Genomic DNA, 22,091 nt, shown 5'->3' with positions numbered 1-22,091 from the left:
CTGAATCACCCTATTATAACCCTGCAGGGACACTAATGTGTTTCCCTTCCAAGTGGTTACAATATCCATGATTTCTAGCCTGACCCTCCCCCTGAGGCAAAGCAAAGTCTTGGTAAATAGCTAAAGATTTCAGCTCCTTGTTACTCTACTCTGAAATTCCAAGGACTGTTTTCGTGTCCACTGTGCATCCATTGGGTAGACTTTCAAAATCCTAAGTTGCTAGACTTAATGGTCTGCAAGTGAAAGATGGATACGCTGAAGATCATGAACTCTTTGACTGGGAGACTGAATTTTACAGGGAAGAAAATTTTCAAAAAGTACAAATACGAGTGGAAGAGCACGTGTATTTTTCCTATAAGATTAGAACTGTGGGGTGTTTAAGACTCACAACTGTACCACTAAAAAAACAAAAAGATTTTTTTTTTTTCCTCAGTTCATAACTAAGCCGCCTTTTAACTGCTGTGTAACTGTTAGAATATGAGGGCATGATTTTGAAGAAAGGAGAGTTTGACTAGCCTATGAATGTCTGTAGGTGATTATTTTCGTGAGACTAGGGCTGGGCTCTAATAATGTTTTAGTAAATAAATGTTGCTGAAAATTTTAAGTGAACAAAGTTCAGGCATACTGAACTTTAGAATTGTTTGTAGCAAAAATGGCTCAGATAGCTTTCTATCTGGTCATAGCGTGATTTGCCCAGCCCTAATCAAGATTAAACGATAACACAACTGTACGGACCAGTATAGTAATAAATTTATTTTAGTTGATAAATGTCAACTGATAACTTGTCTTTTGAAATGTATAACATTAGTAAGCTTACTTTTTTTTCTCCTCACTGTGCAACTTTTCCAGGTTTGGACCTTATGAGTCTTACGACTCCGGGTCTTCTCTGGGTGGGCGAGATCTGTACAGATCTGGCTATGGTTATAATGAACCCGAACAAAGCCGCTTCGGAGGTAGTTATGGTGGTCGATTTGACAACTCCTACCGGAATAGCCTTGACTCTTTCGGAGGTAGAAACCAGGGCGGGTCTAGCTGGGAAGCACCTTACTCCCGTTCAAAATTGAGGCCTGGGTTTATGGAGGACAGAGGAAGAGAGAGTTACTCTTCCTACAGCAGTTTTTCTTCACCCCATATGAAGCCTGCACCTGTAGGCTCTCGGGGGAGAGGAACGCCTGCTTATCCTGAAAGTGGATTTGGAAGCAGAAACTATGATGCTTTTGGAGGACCATCAACAGGCAGAGGCCGAGGCCGAGGAGTAAGTACAGAATCTTTTCAGATTCTTTTCACTAGACACTCTTTTAAACCCTTTCAAGACCACTGCTTTAAAATGAATGCACTGTTGAGTACAGTGTGGGGTTTTTGTCCAAGCAAACTATCATGGTTGACAATGTTGTTTACCCCCTTGAAGCTGTCTTCAAGTAGAACCCAGTCCCTTTTTCTGTTGAAAGTAATGAGTAATAGAAGACTAGTTGATAAGGTTTGTTAAATCTCTCCTTTTGTTTGAAAGGTGAAGATAAAAGTAATAGGTTTGGTCTAAAAGGGATTAAAAGGACTTGCATTTTTCCTTGTAAACACTAGCATCTTTGCTGCTGGTGGGGAAATTCTTGAATATTGTAAAAGTTTAATTCAAAGTCTTTTGAAGTTTTGAGTAGGTTAAAGGTGCAATGTATAAGCAAAAAATAAAACCCAGGTTGTGAATGCTAGAGTAGCTTTTGTTTCCTCTAAAGGTAAAAGTTTAGCTAATTCTTTAATATGTTGAACACATGCTTTATCAAACATCAAGTCTTCTTTTAAACTTAATTCTTACTCTGACTTGTGTATTGGAAGGGTGATGGGGAGGAAATGGCAAAGGTGGGTGGTTAGCAGTTACAGTGATTCTTTTTCAAAATTAAAGCATCGTTAAAGGGGCATCATCAACTTGAAATCAGGGTCTTTCACAGAATTAAGATTAATTTCCAGATAGTGTGCCTAGTCCTGTTACTTGTATTCATTTTGTTTTGAAGACTTATGTTCTAACTCCTTTTCAGTGGATTCCTTTCCAGTGTAGGATGTAAAAACTGTATGTCCAAGAAACAGCAAGATTAACTGTACACAAAATAGCGGATCACCATTTGGAGAAGTAATGCTTGAGGTTAAATGAGCTAGGGGAAGAAAAAATACGACAGAAGAGAATAAAATAAAATCCTGAGAGAAGTACTAACTTTAAGTTGATGGTGTCCCTTTATCTTGGTTTTATAATCCCAATTCTGATTGTTTTTTTAAGCACGAAGAGTTCAGTGAACACTTTTCTGCCTATGCCTCTAGGTGTAACTTATCCTTTAAAATTCTTAAGTGTGCCATATTTCTTTGGGAAGCAATTCTTTAATATGAAACCATACAACTTGTTTGTAGCTTGGAGCGTAGAGGAAGATTATTTTTTACTGGGTCTTTTAAATGCCGAATTGTGTGGTGGTTTTGTTCCAGAAAGTCTACTTTGCAGCATTCTTGAATACTATAGTTGCCATACTCAAATTTTAGCACAGATTTGCACATGACTGCTAGCTAGCATGTAGCATGGTATGAGAAATAGATTCTAATCTTTGTTTCTCTGCTTGTGAAGTTGAAAGTGTTAAGTTCTTAAGCTTGGATGCCATCCTTTCAGAACTCCTTTAGATCTGAAAGTTTTGTGCAGAGTTAGAACCAAGTAGCCTTATTTCGTTTTTGTTTTGCTTTTGAAATTTCTTTTTAGTCTGTTATGTAATAAAGGAGAATGTAAAGGCTAAACTACTTACCATATGTAAAATGCATTGCACCTTTAATAGATAGACTGTTTAAAAAAAACAACTTGAAATTATCCAAGTGCATACTTCATGTCAAATTTATATGTGTACAGTGTAAATGTACATGCTAGGTAGTTCTATAACTATCTCAACTAAATAAATTAACATGGATTTCTTGTGCATGGACTTCTGATTAAGAAAAGTGCCTGTTTTGGTACATTCTGTCTGTCATTTAAAATTTACTTAAAAAAAAAAAGTCATACTTTTCACAAAGTATGTTGAAGTTATTTTTATGTTCTTTTAACTTTGATAGTATAATACTAATTCTCTTCCCATGGCAATACAAATATTTCTGCTTATCCAAGTCACCCATCCAGTCAGTGGGCTCTCTTCTGCCCTTTATTAATTAAATAATTGAGTTAATATTAAGAAGTATGTTAGTGCTTTTGAAAATATTGCAACCACCTAAATTCTCCCTCTTCAGATTACTCATTTATTCCATGCCTTCAGAGAGGTAACTTTCATAAACAAGTGTCCACAAATGACTGTACAGTATTTTAGAAATAATAGAAAGGTTTAGTCTTTCAACTGAATTTTCATTCTTATTGCTGCCATGTTTTTGTATCGTTCCCTCCAGGCCCAACTTTTAAACTCTGAATTTATTGAATTCAGTGGAAAGATAAGTAAAAGAAAGAATGAGCTTCCTTCAATTAATTGCTGTTCAACACTGGACAACCTTCTTTACTCAGTTTTCAAATCACTGCTAATCATTTGGCATAAAGAAACTTTTTTTTTTTAAATGACTGCTGGCTAAAGTGTCAAAAACTGGATTGGCTAGCTCTGTGTTTTTTTTCCCAGAGGGAGAAGTCATTCGTCATCTAGAGAATCTGAAGAGAGGAGCTAAGACGTTAGGCTGAGATATGAACTCTGATAGACATGTTCATTGTCTGGACAATGGTTCTGAATAAGCAGAAACACAGTTTATACATACGTATTCATTCTACTGGACAAACACCCACAAAGCCATTGCACAACACAACATCAAACTAGGAGCTTAAATTTCCCCTGCATTTTGCTCTAGAACACAGATTTTACTTAGTTCACAGTTTTATTGTACCAAGTAATTGTTTTATTTCTGTTGATTTCATATACTAATATCTTTCTCTTGATTTCACAAATTTTCAGCATATGGGAGACTTTGGAGGAATGCACAGACCTGGAATTGTTGTTGACTATCATAACAAACCAAGTCCTGCAGCAGTTGCTGCAAGAGGAATAAAAAGAAAAATGATACCACAGCCATATAACAAACCTGGTGGGACATTTATCAAGAAACCCAAAATGACAAAACCTATTTTGAAGCTGAGCCAGAAAAAATCACCTAGTAAGTAACAAGTGCCAAAATTCTTAAGTTAAAATTACTGGTTTTTTATTCATTGGGAATTATTTAGTTTTAATAGTCAGAATGAGGGCGCTTTGTGCTGTTTTGTAATTCCTCATTTTCTACCTTTGAAGTACGCCACAACAGATTTTATGAATTTACTCTTCTAACTTTTCTACCGCAAAGATAATTTGCTGAATGAAATTGAATATTTTGATGTGTTTAAATGTGTACTGCTGAAGACTATTTCATTCAGACTTTATAATGATACTTTCTGGAGGCAAATTTTCACCACAGAAAATAATTTCAGATCTCAGGTTGCCTTAAGTGACAATGCCTGACAAATATTAAAATGTGCCCATGCGTGAGCCTGGGCCCTGCTGTCCAAATGCTTTGACGGATATAAAAAGTAGTGCATCAACTGCAATGCAGCTAAAATAAAGGCGTAAGGTGTGGGTGAAGAGGAGAGGGAAAGGGAGGCAAACTGAGAAAACGGTGGAGATTGTTACAGAATAATTTATGAAAGGCAGAGAGTGATTGTTCCTTCTTGTAAATGAAATGCCGTAATGAAGAGAAGAACTGGAAGTATGATAGATAAACTGGAAATATAAATTGCAAGGTATTCATAGAATCATTAAGGTTGGAAAAGACCTCTAAGATCATCGAGTCCAACCGTCGACCCAACACCACCATGCCCACTAAACCATGTCCCTAAGCGCCGCATCTACACGTCTTTTAAATATCTCCAGGGATGGTGACTCAACCACTTCCCTGGGCAGCCTGTTCCAATGTTTAACCACTCTTTCAGTAAAGAAACTTTTCCTCATGTCCAATCTAAACCTCCCCTGGTGCAACTTGAGGCCATTTCCTCTCGTCCTTTCGCCAGTTACTTGGGAGAAGAGACCGACCCCCACCTCGCTACAACCTCCTGTCAGGTAGTTGTAGAGAGCGATGAGGTCTCCCCTCAGCCTCCTTTTCTCCAGGCTAAACAACCCCAGTTCCCTCAGCCCTCCTCGTAAGGCTTGTTCTCCAGACCCTTCACCAGCTTCGTTGCCCTTCTCTGGGCACACTCCAGCATCTCAATGACCTTCTTGTAGTGAGGGGCCCAAAACTGAACACAGTATTCAAGGTGCGGCCAGTACCACGGTATTAGTGGTGCTTGGTTTGTTTAACTTACCTAAAGAGGTCCTACAACTCTAATAATTTTGATACTTAAAGCTGGAGAAAAAATCACTAATGAGGTTTGAATAAATTACTTGCTTTGGGGGAATGTAAACTTGAGTATTAAATATTATGAACGGCATGTACAGCGGTCAAATTTTAGTTTTTTGTGCTTGTAATTTCCTCAGTAATTTGGATCTGCAGTGTTTTATATAGTTTGGTTTCAAATCACACCTGAAAAATATTTAAAATTACTTTAGCTCAAAGCTTGCAAGGTAGATGCACAGACTTGGCAGAAACTTCCATAGGAAAATTTTATTTTTGATTTTGTAATTCTAGTTACACTACTGCGTATTACAAAACTGTTCCTTTAACTTCAAGAGTACTGTAAAAATTTCAGGCACTGGGTATATAGAACATGTTCCTCTGCCTTTTGTATAGGGAACGTTATTGCTGGACTCCCCAGCTTTGTTGTGATGAAATGGGTCTGTAAAATACACATCCAGGTATATCACAGACTTGCATCTTAAAGGTCTGCCTCTTAGCTCTTCTTTCAGCACTTTTGTAGGTTCTCCTCTTCTAAACTACCTTCAGACAGAGCACTTCTAGTTTATTACCTGTTCCCCCTCACTGATTTCCACAATCCGAGGACCAATGTACTACGTGATATTGAAGTTACTTTAGGAAGTGGAGTACATAGTGCCTGCTAGTATGCACTTTTAATCAACGTGTCCTGTGGCTCCGAGATTTGGGGGGGGGGAGGGGGGGAACTGTTGGGTGGCTTAATACAATTTTCTGAGACTTGAACTGAAAAGTGCTCTAAGCAATATCATGTAGTTGAAAACTAAAAAGTGGGTAACAACTAACAGAAAATTGGATGCAATCGGTATACAACATATGTATGAAAATATATCTCAAAACTATATTGTCCTTTCAGTCTTGACTTCCTTGTTTTGTGGAGTTAGATCCAGGTGATTGCTTCTAGAAGACTGTTTAGTTTATATTGCTAAGGATAACTGATTTTACATTTAGTATTATTACTAAAATATGATAAATTGTAGATGTAGACTGTCCTAGCTGCATAACAAGCTGAATTTTTTTTCCTAAATATCTTATTGCCTTAAAATGAATTGACAGTGACAGCACTTTTGCATTATTTATTTCTTCCTCATTTTATGTTTATAGACATGAAGACGTCTTTCCAGGATTCTACTATAGAGGTAAAGATTCGCAGAATTGGAAAATGTTTGTGATTCTTTCAGAAGTTTGTACAGTATACCTTAAGATGAATAATTATTAAGCTAGGGTTATAAAAATTAAGCACTTAAGTTTTTCTAAACTTCATTTTTTTTCTTCACTTTATCTAAAACTGTCTTATTTTGGTGGCAGCCTGAAATCTTACTGATTTTGAGTGAAAGACATAGCTTGTGCAGGTAGCCTGGAGAATGAATTTTAAAGGATATTTGTAGACCCTACCTATTCTTGTAATGCACGGAGAGCTGTCGTATGAACGCTTCTCATGTTGTCATAGGTAGTCAGCTTGAATTCATACACCTATGACCTTCTTGGGGGTGTTGAGAAATTTAGTACAAAATGACAGGGAGATTACTAAATAGCAGTGAGGAAGAATGGATAAGACCTAAGACACATCAAGGAGAGAGGGTAAATAAAAAAGAACCAGTGTTAACAGATGTTCTCTGATAGGGTACAGGGATTAGTTCCCACCTACAGAAAGATCAGTTGCAACAATACGAAAGAATGTGATTAGTAAGCTAAGCCTGTATATATATATGTCTTGGTTCCATGTTGAAAGACTGGAATGATATTTTCCTTCTTTTTGAGTGGAGGTACTAACATATTCTCAACTAAATATTTAAAAGTCTGAATTGGAAGTCAGAATATTTATGTGGAAGGCAGTGAGCATTTTGGGTGTGCAACTAATTCACAAAGACTTAAAGGCATTAAGGAGGAACTCACGGCTTGAAATATTTGTACACTGAGTATAACTAGATAGTCCATTTGCTTTCTTTCATTGTCACATTTGATAAAAATAACAAGTAAGAGATTATTGGAAATAAAGTAATTTGCACTGTCTTTTTCTGGATTTAGAATGGCATTGTTTTGTTGGGTTTTTTCTTACAAAATTTATGGCTTTGACTTTATTAGGAAATTGAAGTGGACACAAGTGGTGCAGTTGTTATATATGAAGACTTTACAAGAGATGCTTATGATCTTGGATATCAGACTTTTGGAGGTAAGTCAGTTTGCTTTGTCAGGTAAGGTATTGTAGGTATTGTATTTGTGTGACTTTGAGTGGATAGATTTAGTAAGCCTGTATGTGTGACCTCTAATAATTATTGAGTAGTGTGACTTTTTTATTTTTAAAGAGTTTATAAATTTAGGCCATGGAGAAGATGATTGTACCTTCCATCCATCACTACTTTTGTTCTTTACATGCTTATTGTCTCTCTGCTTTCTGTCATCTCTGTATGTTGTTGTTGTTTGACTTGTTTTAATTTTTGTGAAACTAATGCAAGTGGTCTTCTATACTTACTGCCATTCCATTGCTTAAATGTTGTTTATCCCACCGGTTCCTCACCCATAGCCTATTTATTTATCCCACTAGCTGATCAACCTCACCCTTAAATCCTAGGCGAGTCACTTTTATAAGTGGATTTAGTTAACTCAGAGAGCTGCTCTCAAGAACACATCATCTGTCATGTGCAGTCTTAATGAAACAGGTTAATTATTAGTTTACATAAAATCAGTTAAAGTGTATATTAACTATAGTGATTTCAAACATATACACAAAGAAATCCAGTGTTAAGGCTGAAACTATTTTTAGTCCCCTTTCCCTTGTGTGCTGCCCTGTTGCATATGTAGTCTAATCTGATGGTAAGGAGTGCTGGAAGTTTGCAGCCAACTGATTAGAGTTTCTTTTCTTGAAATAGTAGTAACTTTTAATTTTTTTAAAATTTCTTTAATTGTGTGGGTTTTTTCATTTTTAAAAGTTTGTGTAAGTGCACTGAAGGAAAGTGGGAGCCCCCCTGGGGAGTCCCAGTTTATATGTAGATTCAGGCTTCCATTCCCCAGCTTGTTACAGGACGGAGACTTAAATTTCTGAGCTTGAGGGGTAAGATATAGGCTGTTTCACTCCACAGAATGTCATACTAGATGATTTTTACAGCAGTAAAACAAGTGATCCTTTGCACGTTTCCAGGGTTGGGGGTAAGGCACTAAGTGAGATTTAAATCCTGAGATCAGTAATGGGAATTGCCTCTGTGGGTGGGGGCTAGTTTTTTGTTTTCAAATCGAATATTAAAAAAAATAGTCTTTTGGATAAGAGTTTCTCTCCTCTCCGGATCCGAGTAATTTTTGAAACTCTGTGCTGCAAAATGAAAAACCTTGGGGTAATCAGGAATGAAGTGTAAGTTCATAGCGGAAACGTTTTCAGTACTCAGTGACACTTCTAGACCCACAAGGCTTTTTGCAAGGGTTTTTTTTTTTTTTGTTTTTTGTTTTTTTGCATTATGCTGCTGTATGTTCCTTTCTGTTGCTGTTTGGATGGAGGTAGATTTCATGGAGACTGACCTCTCTCCTAAGGTTGAACTGCAAAAGAAAACTAAGTGATCCTCTCTTTCCTGCTCTAAAACTACTCACTGAATAATATTCTAATTGTTTCCCTTTCCCCATAGGCTTTTAAAGCAGACACAGGAAAGGCAAACATAAGTACACATATGCAGAAGGTCAATGTCCTTAGAAGTCTTTAATGTTGCATAACTACTTTCTAGTCATTTATTTGGTTGCACTCTTACGTACATGCCAGGTGATAATTTAATGAAGTTCTGTGAAGGTTTGGTTGGGTTTTTGTTGTGTGTGGGTTTTTTCTCCCCCCCCCCAGCTGGTTCTTCCTTCACTGGTTAATTTCTTCAGCTGAAAATCTTTGGAACATTTTTCTGTGACATCAAGTGCAGTCTAGTGGGGGAAAATAATAAAGTTGTTGGGTTGGGTTGGGTACCATACCTTAATGAAACACGGCCATGTCTCCTTTATGAGAACCTTTGCTTTTGGTTTTGGAAACTGTCTTTTCAGCAGAAGAGCTTTAGATACTTTCTTTTTATGTAGCAATGGTGCTCTAAAACCATGGAGAGTTTTAAATAATGTGTTTCTCCCCATGCACCACCAGTACCCTTTCTTGGTCACTTACTTGAAGAGGCCTTTAATAACTAGGCATAACAGGGTGGGGTTTGCTTTAACTCTGAATTTCCTTACTTTTATGAGTGTAATCTAGAGCGTAACCCCTAAACTACTAAGTTTGCATTGTTGGAAGCAAATGTTTAAATTGGTTGTCTTTAGAGGACGAAAACAAAGCAAAACTTCTATGGCATTTAAAGAAGCCATTGAACCACTTTGGTATAGGGTCTTTCTCTGCATTTTGAGGTGTTTGTGCAGGAGACAGGGAAGACATACTTTTACTTTTTTTCTTTCTTTCTTTTTTTTTTTTGAACATAACATTTTAAAACCCTTCTACTGTATGTTAAGATGGCAAAGGAGAAGTTAAAAGTGAGGAAGAAGAAAAGCGGCGAATTGAGGCCAGAAGAGAGAAGCAAAGGCGTAGAAGGGAAAAAAACAGTGAAAAATACGGTGATGGATACAGGTTTGTGCTATAACTTGTGTCTCATATGCAGTGTTTTTTCTTCCCTTTTATCCTTCTGTAAGAACATGTCTTCTTTCCTGAAAGACCCATTGGACTGATTTTAGGAAAATAAAATGCAAGTAAGAAATGACCAAAAAACCTGCCACCCCCAAAACTCCCCACCCCCAAAACAAAACCAAAAAAACTAACCCAAACAAAAAAAACCTCAAACCAAGACCCAGCACTAAAATCCTGTGGTTTAGAAGACTGGATGTTTCACTGGACCTCTGCTGTATCAGAAAATTTCCTAACCCCTTCTTCTCCACGGGTGCATCAGTGCACACTTGAGAAGCAGCATAGAACGGTACTGCTTTTGAAGTATATATTTCAGTTAAATATATATTCATGCTGACTTAATAAGCTGTTACAAAACCAGACTAAAGTCAATTTCTGTGTATGGTGAGCTATTTTGTAGCAAAAATAAGTGGATAGTTCTGTAACTTTTCTTAGTCTTGTCACAGCCAAGCGGGCTAGTGGCCAGCACTCTACAAAACCATTCTATGTCAGTGCAGTATATGATCATAGCGTTAGTGCCTCTTCCTCATTGTACCGAGGAGGCCGTGTTTCCTTATAAAGATTATATAGTTTTTGTATGGAAAATGAGTTTTAAATGAATTCTTTTGACTATTTGTAGTTAGGAAATCGTGGACTGGCTTGACTGTGAGAAGTACTATAAAAGGTGACACAAAACTAGAGAGCTGTGATAGATACACTCAGAACTATGTGGCTTTTAAATGGCTAGCTTCTGATTTCAGCAGTCTTCATCTTCTTCATAGATAATTCATTACTCTGAGACTGGCCTGATTTATATTTGGTTCTTGCAGTAGTTACCCTTCATAATGGTAAAATACTGGATTTTTTTTTTCTTTTTCACTTAGGCTTCTTTAAAGAACACTTTTCCCATTCCTTTTCTGATTAGATTTGTCAAGTCCTCATAGTTTTGTGGAGAGAGGGAAGAATGTTTCTTTAATGGTAATATTATTTAATGTATTTCTCTTGATAGAATGGCATTTACTTGCTCATTTTGCAAGTTTCGAACATTTGAAGAAAAAGAAATTGAGTCACATCTGGAGAGTGCAGCTCACCAGGAAACATTAGATCATATCCAGAAGCAAACCAAGTTTGACAAAGTAGTGATGGAATTTCTTCATGTAAGACAACTGATTTTTTTGATTTATATAATACTTTTACATTAGAATGTAGTTACAGTTTACCATTTGTCTTCAAAATATGCTTAATTTATCATTGTTATTCCTTTTGCAGATGACTTTTGACACAGCGCGTATTACTAAAAGCTGAAACAAATTCAGAGTCTGTAAAATAGTGTTACTTCTACAATTAAAAGTAGTGCCTTAAGAAGGAACAACAATTAATTGCTATTTATTACAGAGCTATTCTGAGTAATATTTTAAATATAGGTGCCTATTGGTATATAAACAATCGGACATCAAGTGTGTTTTTTCTGATTCTCTGTAGGAGTGTATGGTGAATAAATTCAAGAAGACAGCTATGCGTAAGCAACAGACAAGTAACCAAACGGAAAATGCTCAAGCTGCTGAAAAAGATATAATGGAAGGTGAGTAATGCTTTTTATGTGACAGTGCATACTGTGGAGCTCTGCTTGTCCTTTTCTCCTTTCATTCTTCGAATTTGATAAAATGTTTGGATTAAAATGATTAGTTTTCACACCTTTTCTGTACCTGGTTGGGATTCCTTGCTTCATTTCTGATATAATGTGGCATGTAAGCACAGTGGGAGATAGCAAACCTTATTTATGTTTGCTATTCAGGTAGCTTGTCAGAAAGTAAGAGAACATTGTGTTAGGTACTTGACAAACAGAATTATGTGGGCTTTGCCACAGTCCTGCTCAGTATAATGCATGAGAAGTGGCAACAGGTGGATGCAGATAGATTGAAAGAGCGTGTAAAAAAGCAGTAAGGTGATAATGGCCAAATATGATGGCAAGGATCTAGATAATGTAAGGGATAGTTGCTGTGGTTTTGAGGGACGCTGACAAAAGGAGGAGTTTGAGCACTTTCTTGGCTACCCAAGATGCATCTTGCCCTGAATATTTTTTCCCCTTGGCTGCCCTACAGGCAGTTTTCTGGAGCATTTTGTGTTTCTCTGCCTTGCTGTGCCATATCCTTCTACTGCATCCTTTGCTTGAGGACTTTCAAAAGATGTGCTAGAGCCAGAGGTGACATCTTTCGAGTACCTTTACTTTAGCAATAACTGTATTTCGATATTACCTTAATTCAAATTTAAATGCTAAAAGCTACTTAAAAATGGATATAGCCAACATCTTAAGAATATCCCAAATTCTTTTTGTGTACTTTCCTTAAGTACTGGAGGGCCTGTTTGCCTTTGTGATCGGAATGTTCGGGTGGCAAGCTAATATTTAAATTTGCAAGAGGAATTAGATTCATGTGCTTCTTCCTGGTGGTGAGGGTAGGCAAGGGAATAAATTAGTTGTTCTTATGAGGAGTAAGGTAAATCCAACTGCTTTGGTGAAGCTTTGTTTGTTTCTTGTATCAAAATATGCATTATTAAGGATGTTAGTTACTGTTGATTTTAGAGATGGCATTTTTGTACATTAAATAGTTCAATTTGATTGTTGTATCATTTTTATTTCCCTCTATTTAGGCAGGTAGGTGTTCATATATCATAACCTCAGGCAGCAAACATAATTGCCTGGGTCTCTATATATAGTCTGTGGAGAAAAGGAGTTGGAGTATCCAAGTGAAAAACATCCTTCTTCAACATTGCCTTCAGAGAGCCTAATTTTGATGCCTGAATTTGGGTGAATACTCCCCTGTGGTTCAGTTTGAGATGTTTAAGAACTCAGAGCTCTAATTTTCTGGTATAAAACAACCAATCCCTTCTTCCATTTCCCTAGAGTAACACATTTTGTGTTAATGATTTGTTGCATCTTCTTTGGCAGGGGTTACTGCTGACGACCATATGATGAAAGTTGAGACTGTTCACTGCAGTGCTTGCAGTGTGTATGTTCCCGCATTACACAGTTCTGTTCAGCAGCACTTAAAATCTCCTGATCACACAAAAGGAAAACAAGTAAGATATGACATAATTTTTTTTTTTTAAAAGCAAGCATAATCTCATAGCAGGTGAGAAGTGTTACGGTACTCGGTGCAAGTAATTTCTAAGTTCTTGTTGGTATTACTTGTTCTCTAGAAAGCTCAAATATCCTTATTACACTTTGTAAACATAATGTCTCATGAAGTAGCCAGCGCTTAAGCACCCCCAATTAATGAAATGTTGGTGTGCTTAATAGCTGACAGTAGTGAGTCCTGAGAAGGTTACTAGGAATGACTTTTTTATTTTATTGGAATCTTTTTTACTGCCATTACGCATTGGAAAAATTTTTGTTATTCAAATTGCAAAACATAATACATATGTTTCCAGCAAGATAACCAACCTGGTGTCTTTGTTTTGCTTGGCTGTTATCTTTTTAATTTGAAGAAAAGTGAGAGCAGCTTAGAATTAGCAGTAGAGCGGAATTGGTCCCTGTTACAATTTATAATGACACACTTTTAAGGTTGGTAGAAGGGCTCAAAGAGTAACATGAGTGGAAAAAAATCACAGTTGTCATAGTAAGCAAGATTGCCAAAGTAATGTTTTGTTTATGTATGAGCTTCTGTGATTATGGAATATCGTAGAATCATGTGGTTTCGGTTGGAAGGGGCCCTTTAAAGGTCCTCTAGTTCAACCCCCCCCCCCCCCCCCCCCCCCCCGCCAAATAAGCAGGGACATCTTCAACAATATGTTAGGCTGTGATGGAAAAGCATGCATGTTATCTGTAGATGATAACAGGTAACTGGTTGTAGACAGGTGCATGGTTGTAGTTCATTATATAAGCAAGATGTGAATATATCTTTTGATCAAGCTAAAGCAACAAACTATAAATACTACCAGGCTTAACTAAGCTTATTATGTGGTTTGGACTTAAATGCTAATAATGAGCATTTCATGCTGCAATACGTTCATTATTTTCCTTACAGAAACCGACCATTAATTCAAATTTGTGTGATTGGAATTAGATGTATGATAATTATTCACTGTAAAATTTGTTTCCTAGGCCTACAGAGAACAAATAAAAAGGGAGAGTGTTCTAACTGCCACTAGTATCTTGAATAATCCAATAGTCAAGGCACGATACGAGCTGTATGTGAAGGTAAGATGCAAATGGAAAAAATGTCATCTGTAACGTTTGCTATACCATTATTTCCTCCATGCTGATGGAGTTTAACCTCAGTGCTCTGTCTTCTGTTTCTGCTTTCTAGGTAGCTCACAGATTGAATATACTTTTAATGTATTTTGCCGGTCTCAGATAGTCGTCTCTGATAACTTCGTTTGCAGAAAAGATTAACACCTTCAGATCTACCAGCTTTTGGTTTTTGTCTACCATTTATATGTGCATCTAGTCAGTTTTTAATTAAATGCTCTTACAAAAAAAATCAGGCTTTAGGAAAGCATCAGCAGTGTCTTTATACGTAATACTAACTGTAGAGCACAAAACACTTCACAAATGAGTCAATCTTTATGTTTTAGAAGCAAAGGCTTTGTACTGAAGTACAGGGCACACACTACTCAGCTACGTTTATTCCGTAGAATTTCTAAGATTCATGGCAGCATACAAAAAATGAAAGCTTACAACAGTAGTTGTTGTGATCAGAGAATTTAAAAGGCACGGTAGCCTATCTTGCAGATACATGGCCTGAGAAACATGTGTGAATTCATTTTAGCAAAATGGCTGGGTTTTTGTTTTGGTTTTTTTTTTCCTTCTGGGCCAGTGAAGTGACTTTTTCTGTAGTAGCATTGTGGGCTATTTCTGGTAGTTACTTTCAATTGGTTTATAATTTTGCTTGTGCCTGAACAATAGACTCTTTCAGACAAAGCAATATTGTGTTGCAGAAATATGGCAAAGTATGAGCCAATGCAGAAGTTAATTGTGATTTAAAATGTCAAATTAGTCATGTCCTGCAAAATTATGTATGGTTGTGTGCATGAATCTGTTTCAGACAACTGTTCTATATCTGTTCAGAAAAGGAAGCAAATGACCAGATACCACAGCCTGGAATATGTGCCTGTATTTCCAGCCGTCTGTTCTGGTGTTCTTTATGGCCTGGTATGCGTGTGCATTATCCCGTACACCCCCCCCTAGTGGGGGATTGGTAAAAGGGGGAATGGAAATTTGCCATTCCTCAGTTGGAAGACTGAGGAAGATAAAACTTGCAAGATCATCTTTGCAAGGAGACCACTGACATTTTCAGAATGCCTAGCACTGGTATTTCCTGGGGTGGATTGAACTTAACACACTTCCAGCAGCACCTGCTCAGTGAGATATATCTGGCTTCTGGTTATGTAAATCCCTCTCATCCTTATCCAAATGTATAATCAACTGCAGACTGAAGGAGTCCAGTTTTATTACATAGCATGTGATGAATCGGAGCATGTGATGCATGCATTTGGTGCTTGCAGTCTTCAAGGAGAGTGGGAAATCCTTGTTACAGCCAAAAATATCTGGCTTTGAGATGAAGGGCAGACTGGCTTGGGGAAACACCCCTCCCCACCCCCCAACCAAAAAAACCCAAACCCCCAAACAAACAAAAAAAAACCCCAAAACCCAAGCCCGACATTGTTTTAGAAAACGTTGTCTATCCTGCATAGGCAGTGTGGAAGGAGGAAATTCAGAGCAGGGAAGACCTGTGAGGCTGTTGCATAGATTTGTACCAAGTCGCAAAGGCAGGTCATCAATGTCACAAATGCCTTTGACAAAAGGAGAATAAAATTACAGGTCAGCAACTCCTGATTTTTATGCATCCCTATTGATACAGTTTGACATCAGCAAAAAAGAGAAAAGATTATTTATTTTTTTCTTTTCTGTTACACTGCTGGGTTTCTCTGTGCATATTGGGAAGCTTGCTCTTTTAATGTGTGGTCTAGAGGTGCATATCCTAAATAGAGTTGAATTAGGGAAAGTTCTTTTTCTGTTGAGGCCAGTACTGCCTTCAAGAACCACACCCTGCCGAGAGTAGTAGTCATCCACCTACCACAACCGGTATTTGGGACCCACCTTCCGCCATTGTGGTTTTGTGTGAAAAATTCTGCTTAAGCCGTTTCAATTGCTCCATGGAGCTACTGAGTAATTGCTTGGAGGATGACAATTTAATGTAATTTGGGTTGATTGGCTGGCTGACACCTGGTAGCAGGTGATCAGCTGCATGTTGCATTGTGTAAGACTTTTCAAGGTTGAAGGCTCTAGTTGATGTTTGACTGAAAATGAGGGAGTGGATCATGACTTCGGTCTGGAGTAAGCTAACTGACAAGCAATAACAACGGCTGTTTTATTTGGGACACCCTGGCCACTTCTTTTGAGTAAAATGCCATTCTATCTGTAACTTACTCCTCTACCCAATGCTTAATGGAAAATATCTTTTGCCCTTTGATTTAACCTTCTCTCCAACTAGAGACTGCTCCACAGTTGGCTGCTCCACAAAACAGAGGTTGTTTGCTGTGTGTGCAAAGGGAAAGAAAGCAAATAGATGCATCCATTTTAAACAAACTTACAGCTTCAAATGTGTCATTATACAAACACTCGACTTCCATTTTTCTTTAACTACACGTTTCTAGTTCGCACTGTGAAAAGGAAAGCAGGAAGACATTTTTTTTGGCTGTAAACACTTCCAAATATTTTCATATTTAACCATTTAATTACGAACTCGGTTTTAGATTTTCAAATTTCACAGCAAAATCTTCTGTTTAGAAATAAATGCAGACTTTGTGTTGTTTACCTGTACATGCTAAACAAGCATGCATACTTGAACTTGAATCTTTCAGCTAGTTCCACAAGCTTGGACACGTGAGCTGTTGCAAAGGTGTAAAGGTTAAATCACCCCTGGTAATTCATAGAATCATAGAATCGTTAAAGTTGGAAGAGACCTCTAAGATCATCGAGTCCAACCGTCAGAGTTTCACTGAGTTAAGCTATTTTTTAAATTTTTTTTTTTTTAGCATGGTAAAGGTGCCTGTGGTGTCCACTGAAAATGGAAGGATCTGTATGGAGTTAGCTTAAGATGATCCCTTATGTGTTCCGTGTGGGTTTTTTGTGGGGTTTTTTTTGTTTGTTTCAAGCCATTTGCAGTTAATGTCCCAGATCCATGGAAGACAGCTTCAGTAAATTAGATTATGTGGCTTTAGAAGAGCTCCTGGTGTTTTATGAAGGGTCCGATCTTTGTTACGCTTCTGGTCAGTGACTAGAGTTATGAACAGAAAGGGAAAAACAAAGTCCAGATAGGGCTTGACAGTGGTTGTTAGTGCCACAGCTGATGATGAAAGCAACAAGAATCACCATGGTGGAGAATAGCGTTTCTTAAAGGTGGCCTTCTTAATTTACTAATGCAGCTTCTTTGGATCTATTAGTATTGGAGTAACTCTGTCATGTGTACTGTTCTTCCAGTCTTATGCTGGACCCCGCTGTTAGGACTATCGTTTTCTCTGTCGTGTCTTCTGTCACGAAGTGCTTCTTCTGTTCCCTGTGCTGCTGCTGCTGCTTTGGAGCCAATGTTTGCATTGTTGGAAATTTCTCCATTCAGTTTCCAGAAAATTACTGTACCAGAACTGAGGTTTCAAGTTGTCAAAACTTGCATGTGATCTTTATGATCCTAATGGTGCTGGTGACCATCTTTTACGCTATCTTATTCCATGATTTTTTTTTTCAATTCCTGTATTTGAAAATCCAATTCAGTGCTTAAATTAACAGCGTATTGTTTGCGTCCTGTCCTTTGCATACAAGGAACCTTTCCTCTTAATCTCGTTTGGTATCTTCATCATAGATATTTTAATCAAAGAACCTTGAAAGGATTGTTTCTTACCTTGGCCATTCTTTTAGAGAGCCCTCTGTTTCCCCAGTGTTGGTCTTGTGTGGTACCTTTTTATGCTTTCAATGTACTCTTTGTATGCTTTTTTTGAAGTTCTTTTCTCCTTCTCCTACATCCGTATTGTAAAGAGGGGGGAAATCTACCACAACCCACCTGCAGGCCACTCTGAAACAATCATCTTTGGAAGCTTTATGAACCTGTAGCAAGTCCCTTTATAATAAGGAGGGGAAAAAAAAGACCATCTTGTTTCTCAGGCAAAAAGTTAGCACTTGATGAAGTTATGGCTATCTCTAATTTTGGACCATTTAAACTTCCTAGATGGTAAAAGCTGCTTGGATGTTGCTCAAGAGAAGCATCATAGAGGTTGGCATTTGCTATCACTATATCCCAGGACTGTTTGATCATGTCTATTAGTGAAAGGCATTCTAAAGTTTACCATTTAGGTAGGCAGACTTTGGTATCTTTTTGGGTCAGGTTTGTGAGACCTGTTATAAATAGATATAGAGAGTGGTTTCTGGGGACATCTGAATCCCGAAGCTTTGGTTGTAAATACCGGTTCACAGTCTTAAGCTTTCTCTGCAATTTAAGTATTCTCGAGGCAAGGAACCCAAAGAATGCATCTCTTGAGAATAAACTACTTATCTGCTTGTGTTTTTATGCTCTGTAGGCATCACAAAGTCATTCTGCAGCAGTTCAATGGTGTGCCTGTGTTCTTGTTTTCTGGTGGTGGTTGGTTTGTTTGTTTTGTTTTTTAAAGCCATATGGGAAGATGTGTGGCTGTCAAAATCGGCTAGTGTCAAAATTGGCTCTGTGTGCTGTGCTGGATGCCTCTTGATGCTACATCACTGGAAAACAGCACAGTCGTTAGGATCTTCCCCTTGAGGGCAGTAAATTTTCCTTAGTTTGAGAACTTGAAAAATGCATTTTTCTCAGAAAAAACATTTGGGGAAAGCAACTTAAATTTTTTTGTTGTTTTGTTATTATTGTGTAGAGATCTCTTCAGCCAGAAGTAGGGTGCTGAATCCAGTTCTGCCAGGTTAGCCAGAAGCAACATACTGTCTCCACAGGAATGGAGTGTAACAAGTTTCTGTAGCTTGTCCCCAAGAGTCAGGGACGGTCAGAAGTTGTCTGCAGGAGCGTGGAAGTAGTCCTTTTAGAAGTGCATTCTTTAGCTGCGGTTCATCATTATGCCTAGCCTAGATACGAGAGGATTTTAATCTTTCCTTTTGTATCAGACCTATAAAAGGGCTTCCGATATCCTTGTGAATCATTTACAGAGAAAGGCCACCTTTTGTTTTCTTTTGGTAGGAAACAAATGCTCTCCGTTAGGCCATATGAAACTCTTAATATACCTGTCTTCCCTCTCTAATGTCTACTGATGAGCATGTATTTGAAGCTAACCAGGTGGAGTATTCTTAACTCAGTAATTAGCTGATTTCTGTTTGTCTTTGGAAATCCTTGTTCCTGTACCCAAATGTGATTGAAAATACTTGGCTGAACCCAAAGAAAATGGCACTAGAGGCTTTGCAGTCAGGAGGTCTTTTGCACTTCTATCCCAAAAGGAAAGTAGATGAGTACAATTCTGGGGAGTTGCACTAATGCTTATTGAATTAAGGTTTGGGTGCTCAGTCTTTTTATTTCACCATGTTTTCCATTGATGTTGGAATTGAATTGGTTTGGGCACTCGTATGTGTCTTTTCATGAAATGGTTTACTGAGCTAATAAATATTTTTGGTGTTTCAATTGGACGTTGCTACCTATTCAGTGAAATGCTCCTTGGTGTTCTGTAGCCCCATGGTGCTTGACAGTAATAGTGGATCATGTAAAAGTGGCGTAAGTGTTAACTGAGATATGGGGTTTTCTTGTTTTCATAGGGCTCAGATAAGTTATGATACCAGCTTTCTGTGTGCTTGACCCTTACCTATGAGAATCTACTTCTAAAAAAGCCAAACTTAGTATTTAAACTTCTTTAAGATACTACCTTATTCATGGGGTTTATATGTGGCAGCTATGCCTTTGATTAGGCTACGAGTTGATTTGGCTCAACAGACACTACCATCTAAGTGCTGTAGGCTGGCCATTACAAAGTGCGTGCATAAAATTATCCTGGGACTTGGAATAGCGTGGTCTCAAAGAATTCTGCTTTCTTTGGGTTACTCTTTAAACCTGATTTTATGATTTTTCTTGATTTTTAGAATAATGGTGAAGCCAAGTTTTTGTTCAGTGGCATTTGCTAAATGTTTTTATAGCTTTCGAATTTTTTCAGTGATTTGTAGGCCACAAAAATATTTGTGTTTCTTTTTGTAAGTAAGCAAAAAAGGACAAGGGGCCTAGTACTCAATTTTTCTTTTGGATCATCTTTTAAATAACGTTCTTGAAATCCCAATCCTAGTGTAGTTAGTGACTGGTGTTGTATGTTCAGATCAGACTTGCTCTGTCAGATGTCTGAACATGAAAGGAGCTTTAGCGAAGAAACTCCTAATACTTCATGAGGTTATTCTTTATTGTTTATTGATTATTCATAGTTCTTAAATATCTGAAACAAGTGAAAGCTGAGGTATGTCTTGTACTGAATTATTTTATGAAATAGAGAAAATGTGAAACTAGAATGCCAATGTATTTAAAATACTGTCTGAGAAATCTGCTTGATGGTAACTTTTCTAGATCAGCAATGGAATGAATTTCAGGCTAGTCAATGTAATTAATTCTAGATTTCTTTTTCATTTACTGAAGAGTTTGCCTTTCTAATAGAATTATTCAGAGTAAATAAAGCCTGTAAAAAAGGAAAAGCAGACCGAAACTCTTCTGTTCAGATTTGGTTTTACTTGGGGAGAGAAAGGATAAGCTGTAGTTCTTAATAAAAACATGTTGAAACTTAACCATGTAATTTTAATTTATTGAATGTTGAAGTTAAACTGAAGTTTCTGTGCAGCATACTTTGTCTTTTTCTCAATGCCATTTCTACTTTCATTAAAACAGTTTATTGGGATCCCAGTTTCCAGTGTGCATAAAAATGAGGTGTTGCTAATCTGCTTTGATTTTCTTGGGGGGAAAAAAAAAACCCTATTAAAAAGCTGTATAAAATACCATAGCATTTCTTAGTGGCTGCCTTTTTCATTCACTGACATGATGAGTATTATTTTATTTCATGTTTGAAATAAATATCAAATTGTTTGTTTTCAATCTTCTGCTTCAGGGTGAAAATCCTTTTGAAATTAATGATCAGGCTCAGGAGCAGCAGACGGAAGAGGAGGACAAAGCTGATGAGCCAGTTGAGGGTGAGGAAGAAGAGGAGGAAGAAGAGGAAGAAGAAACTGAAGAACAAACTGACTTCACTTTAGACCACACTGAAGATAACTAAGTGCAAGCAAATGAAAATATATTGGGGGGGGGGCAAACAGCTTTTTATTTCTGCTCTAAAGTGGCTAAGACTTTTTAATAGTCTCAAATGAAGTCGTTGAAGATTCCCCACCGTATGCATGCATTCCATTCCGTGGAGAACTTGTTTATATAATTCCTCTGTGTTTCTGATTTTGTTTAAAATGAAATTAAGACTATTTTAGTTGGGCTTTTTATAGCAAACTGACTGTTAAAGCTGATTAAAACATTGTGTTGTATATTTTTTTAAGCATCCTATTTTTTTGATGTGTGTATTGAAAGTTGGATATAATAATAATTTTTGGTCTAATCAGTTGAAAAGAAAGGCGGGTCTGTGGGGTAAATATATTAAATGCTGTATGGCATAAGCTTATCATATTTACCTCTTAGTACAGAATGAGTAACTTCAAAAATTGTGCTGTTGAGTGTGGCTGTTTTGGGGACTGCATTGCACTCTGTATAATAGAGTATGTGTTATAATATGCCTTGTAGCTCTTTGTGATAAGATGTACCAGTTTGTAGCAATAAAACACTTACGAAATGTTACTGTTTAAAGTGTCTATAGTTAAGTATTTTGAGTATTTCCCCATGCTGACTACCAAATGGGTTTCAAATCAAATCTTGATTGATATTATGATTGAAGTTATGTAAAATTTGTAGTTGCATCTTAGTGACTCGTGTTATTTATTGCTGATTTTTGATGTATTCAGACTCCACCTAGCAGGACAGATAAGCACTTTTGCCTTCACAGTGTGCCTAGGGGAAGCATGCTTTCAGTTTATTTACATGCTGTGTGCTGTTGTCTATCTTAGAAATTA

General features: G+C 37.3%; 1 protein-coding gene across 1 annotated transcript in view; it reads left to right on the top strand.

Annotated features, from left to right (window-relative positions):
* ZNF326 (zinc finger protein 326) overlaps positions 1-21,828 on the top strand; it is a 29,565-nt gene extending 7,737 nt beyond the window's left edge. The window contains exons 3-12 of the mRNA XM_009333788.1: positions 850-1,255; positions 3,945-4,143; positions 6,487-6,521; positions 7,468-7,555; positions 9,844-9,958; positions 11,001-11,148; positions 11,474-11,573; positions 12,939-13,069; positions 14,094-14,189; positions 21,092-21,828. Of these exons, the coding sequence (XP_009332063.1) occupies positions 850-1,255; positions 3,945-4,143; positions 6,487-6,521; positions 7,468-7,555; positions 9,844-9,958; positions 11,001-11,148; positions 11,474-11,573; positions 12,939-13,069; positions 14,094-14,189; positions 21,092-21,256 (1,483 nt within the window). The 3' untranslated portion in view covers positions 21,257-21,828. The remainder of the gene's footprint in view (positions 1-849; positions 1,256-3,944; positions 4,144-6,486; positions 6,522-7,467; positions 7,556-9,843; positions 9,959-11,000; positions 11,149-11,473; positions 11,574-12,938; positions 13,070-14,093; positions 14,190-21,091) is intronic.
* The last annotated feature ends 263 nt before the right edge of the window (positions 21,829-22,091 follow it).

This window comes from Pygoscelis adeliae, unplaced genomic scaffold (assembly GCF_000699105.1).
Source record: "Pygoscelis adeliae isolate BGI_AS28 unplaced genomic scaffold, ASM69910v1 Scaffold10, whole genome shotgun sequence".
Classification (NCBI taxonomy): Eukaryota; Metazoa; Chordata; class Aves; order Sphenisciformes; family Spheniscidae; genus Pygoscelis; species Pygoscelis adeliae.
This window is presented reverse-complemented; position numbering and strand designations above follow the sequence as displayed.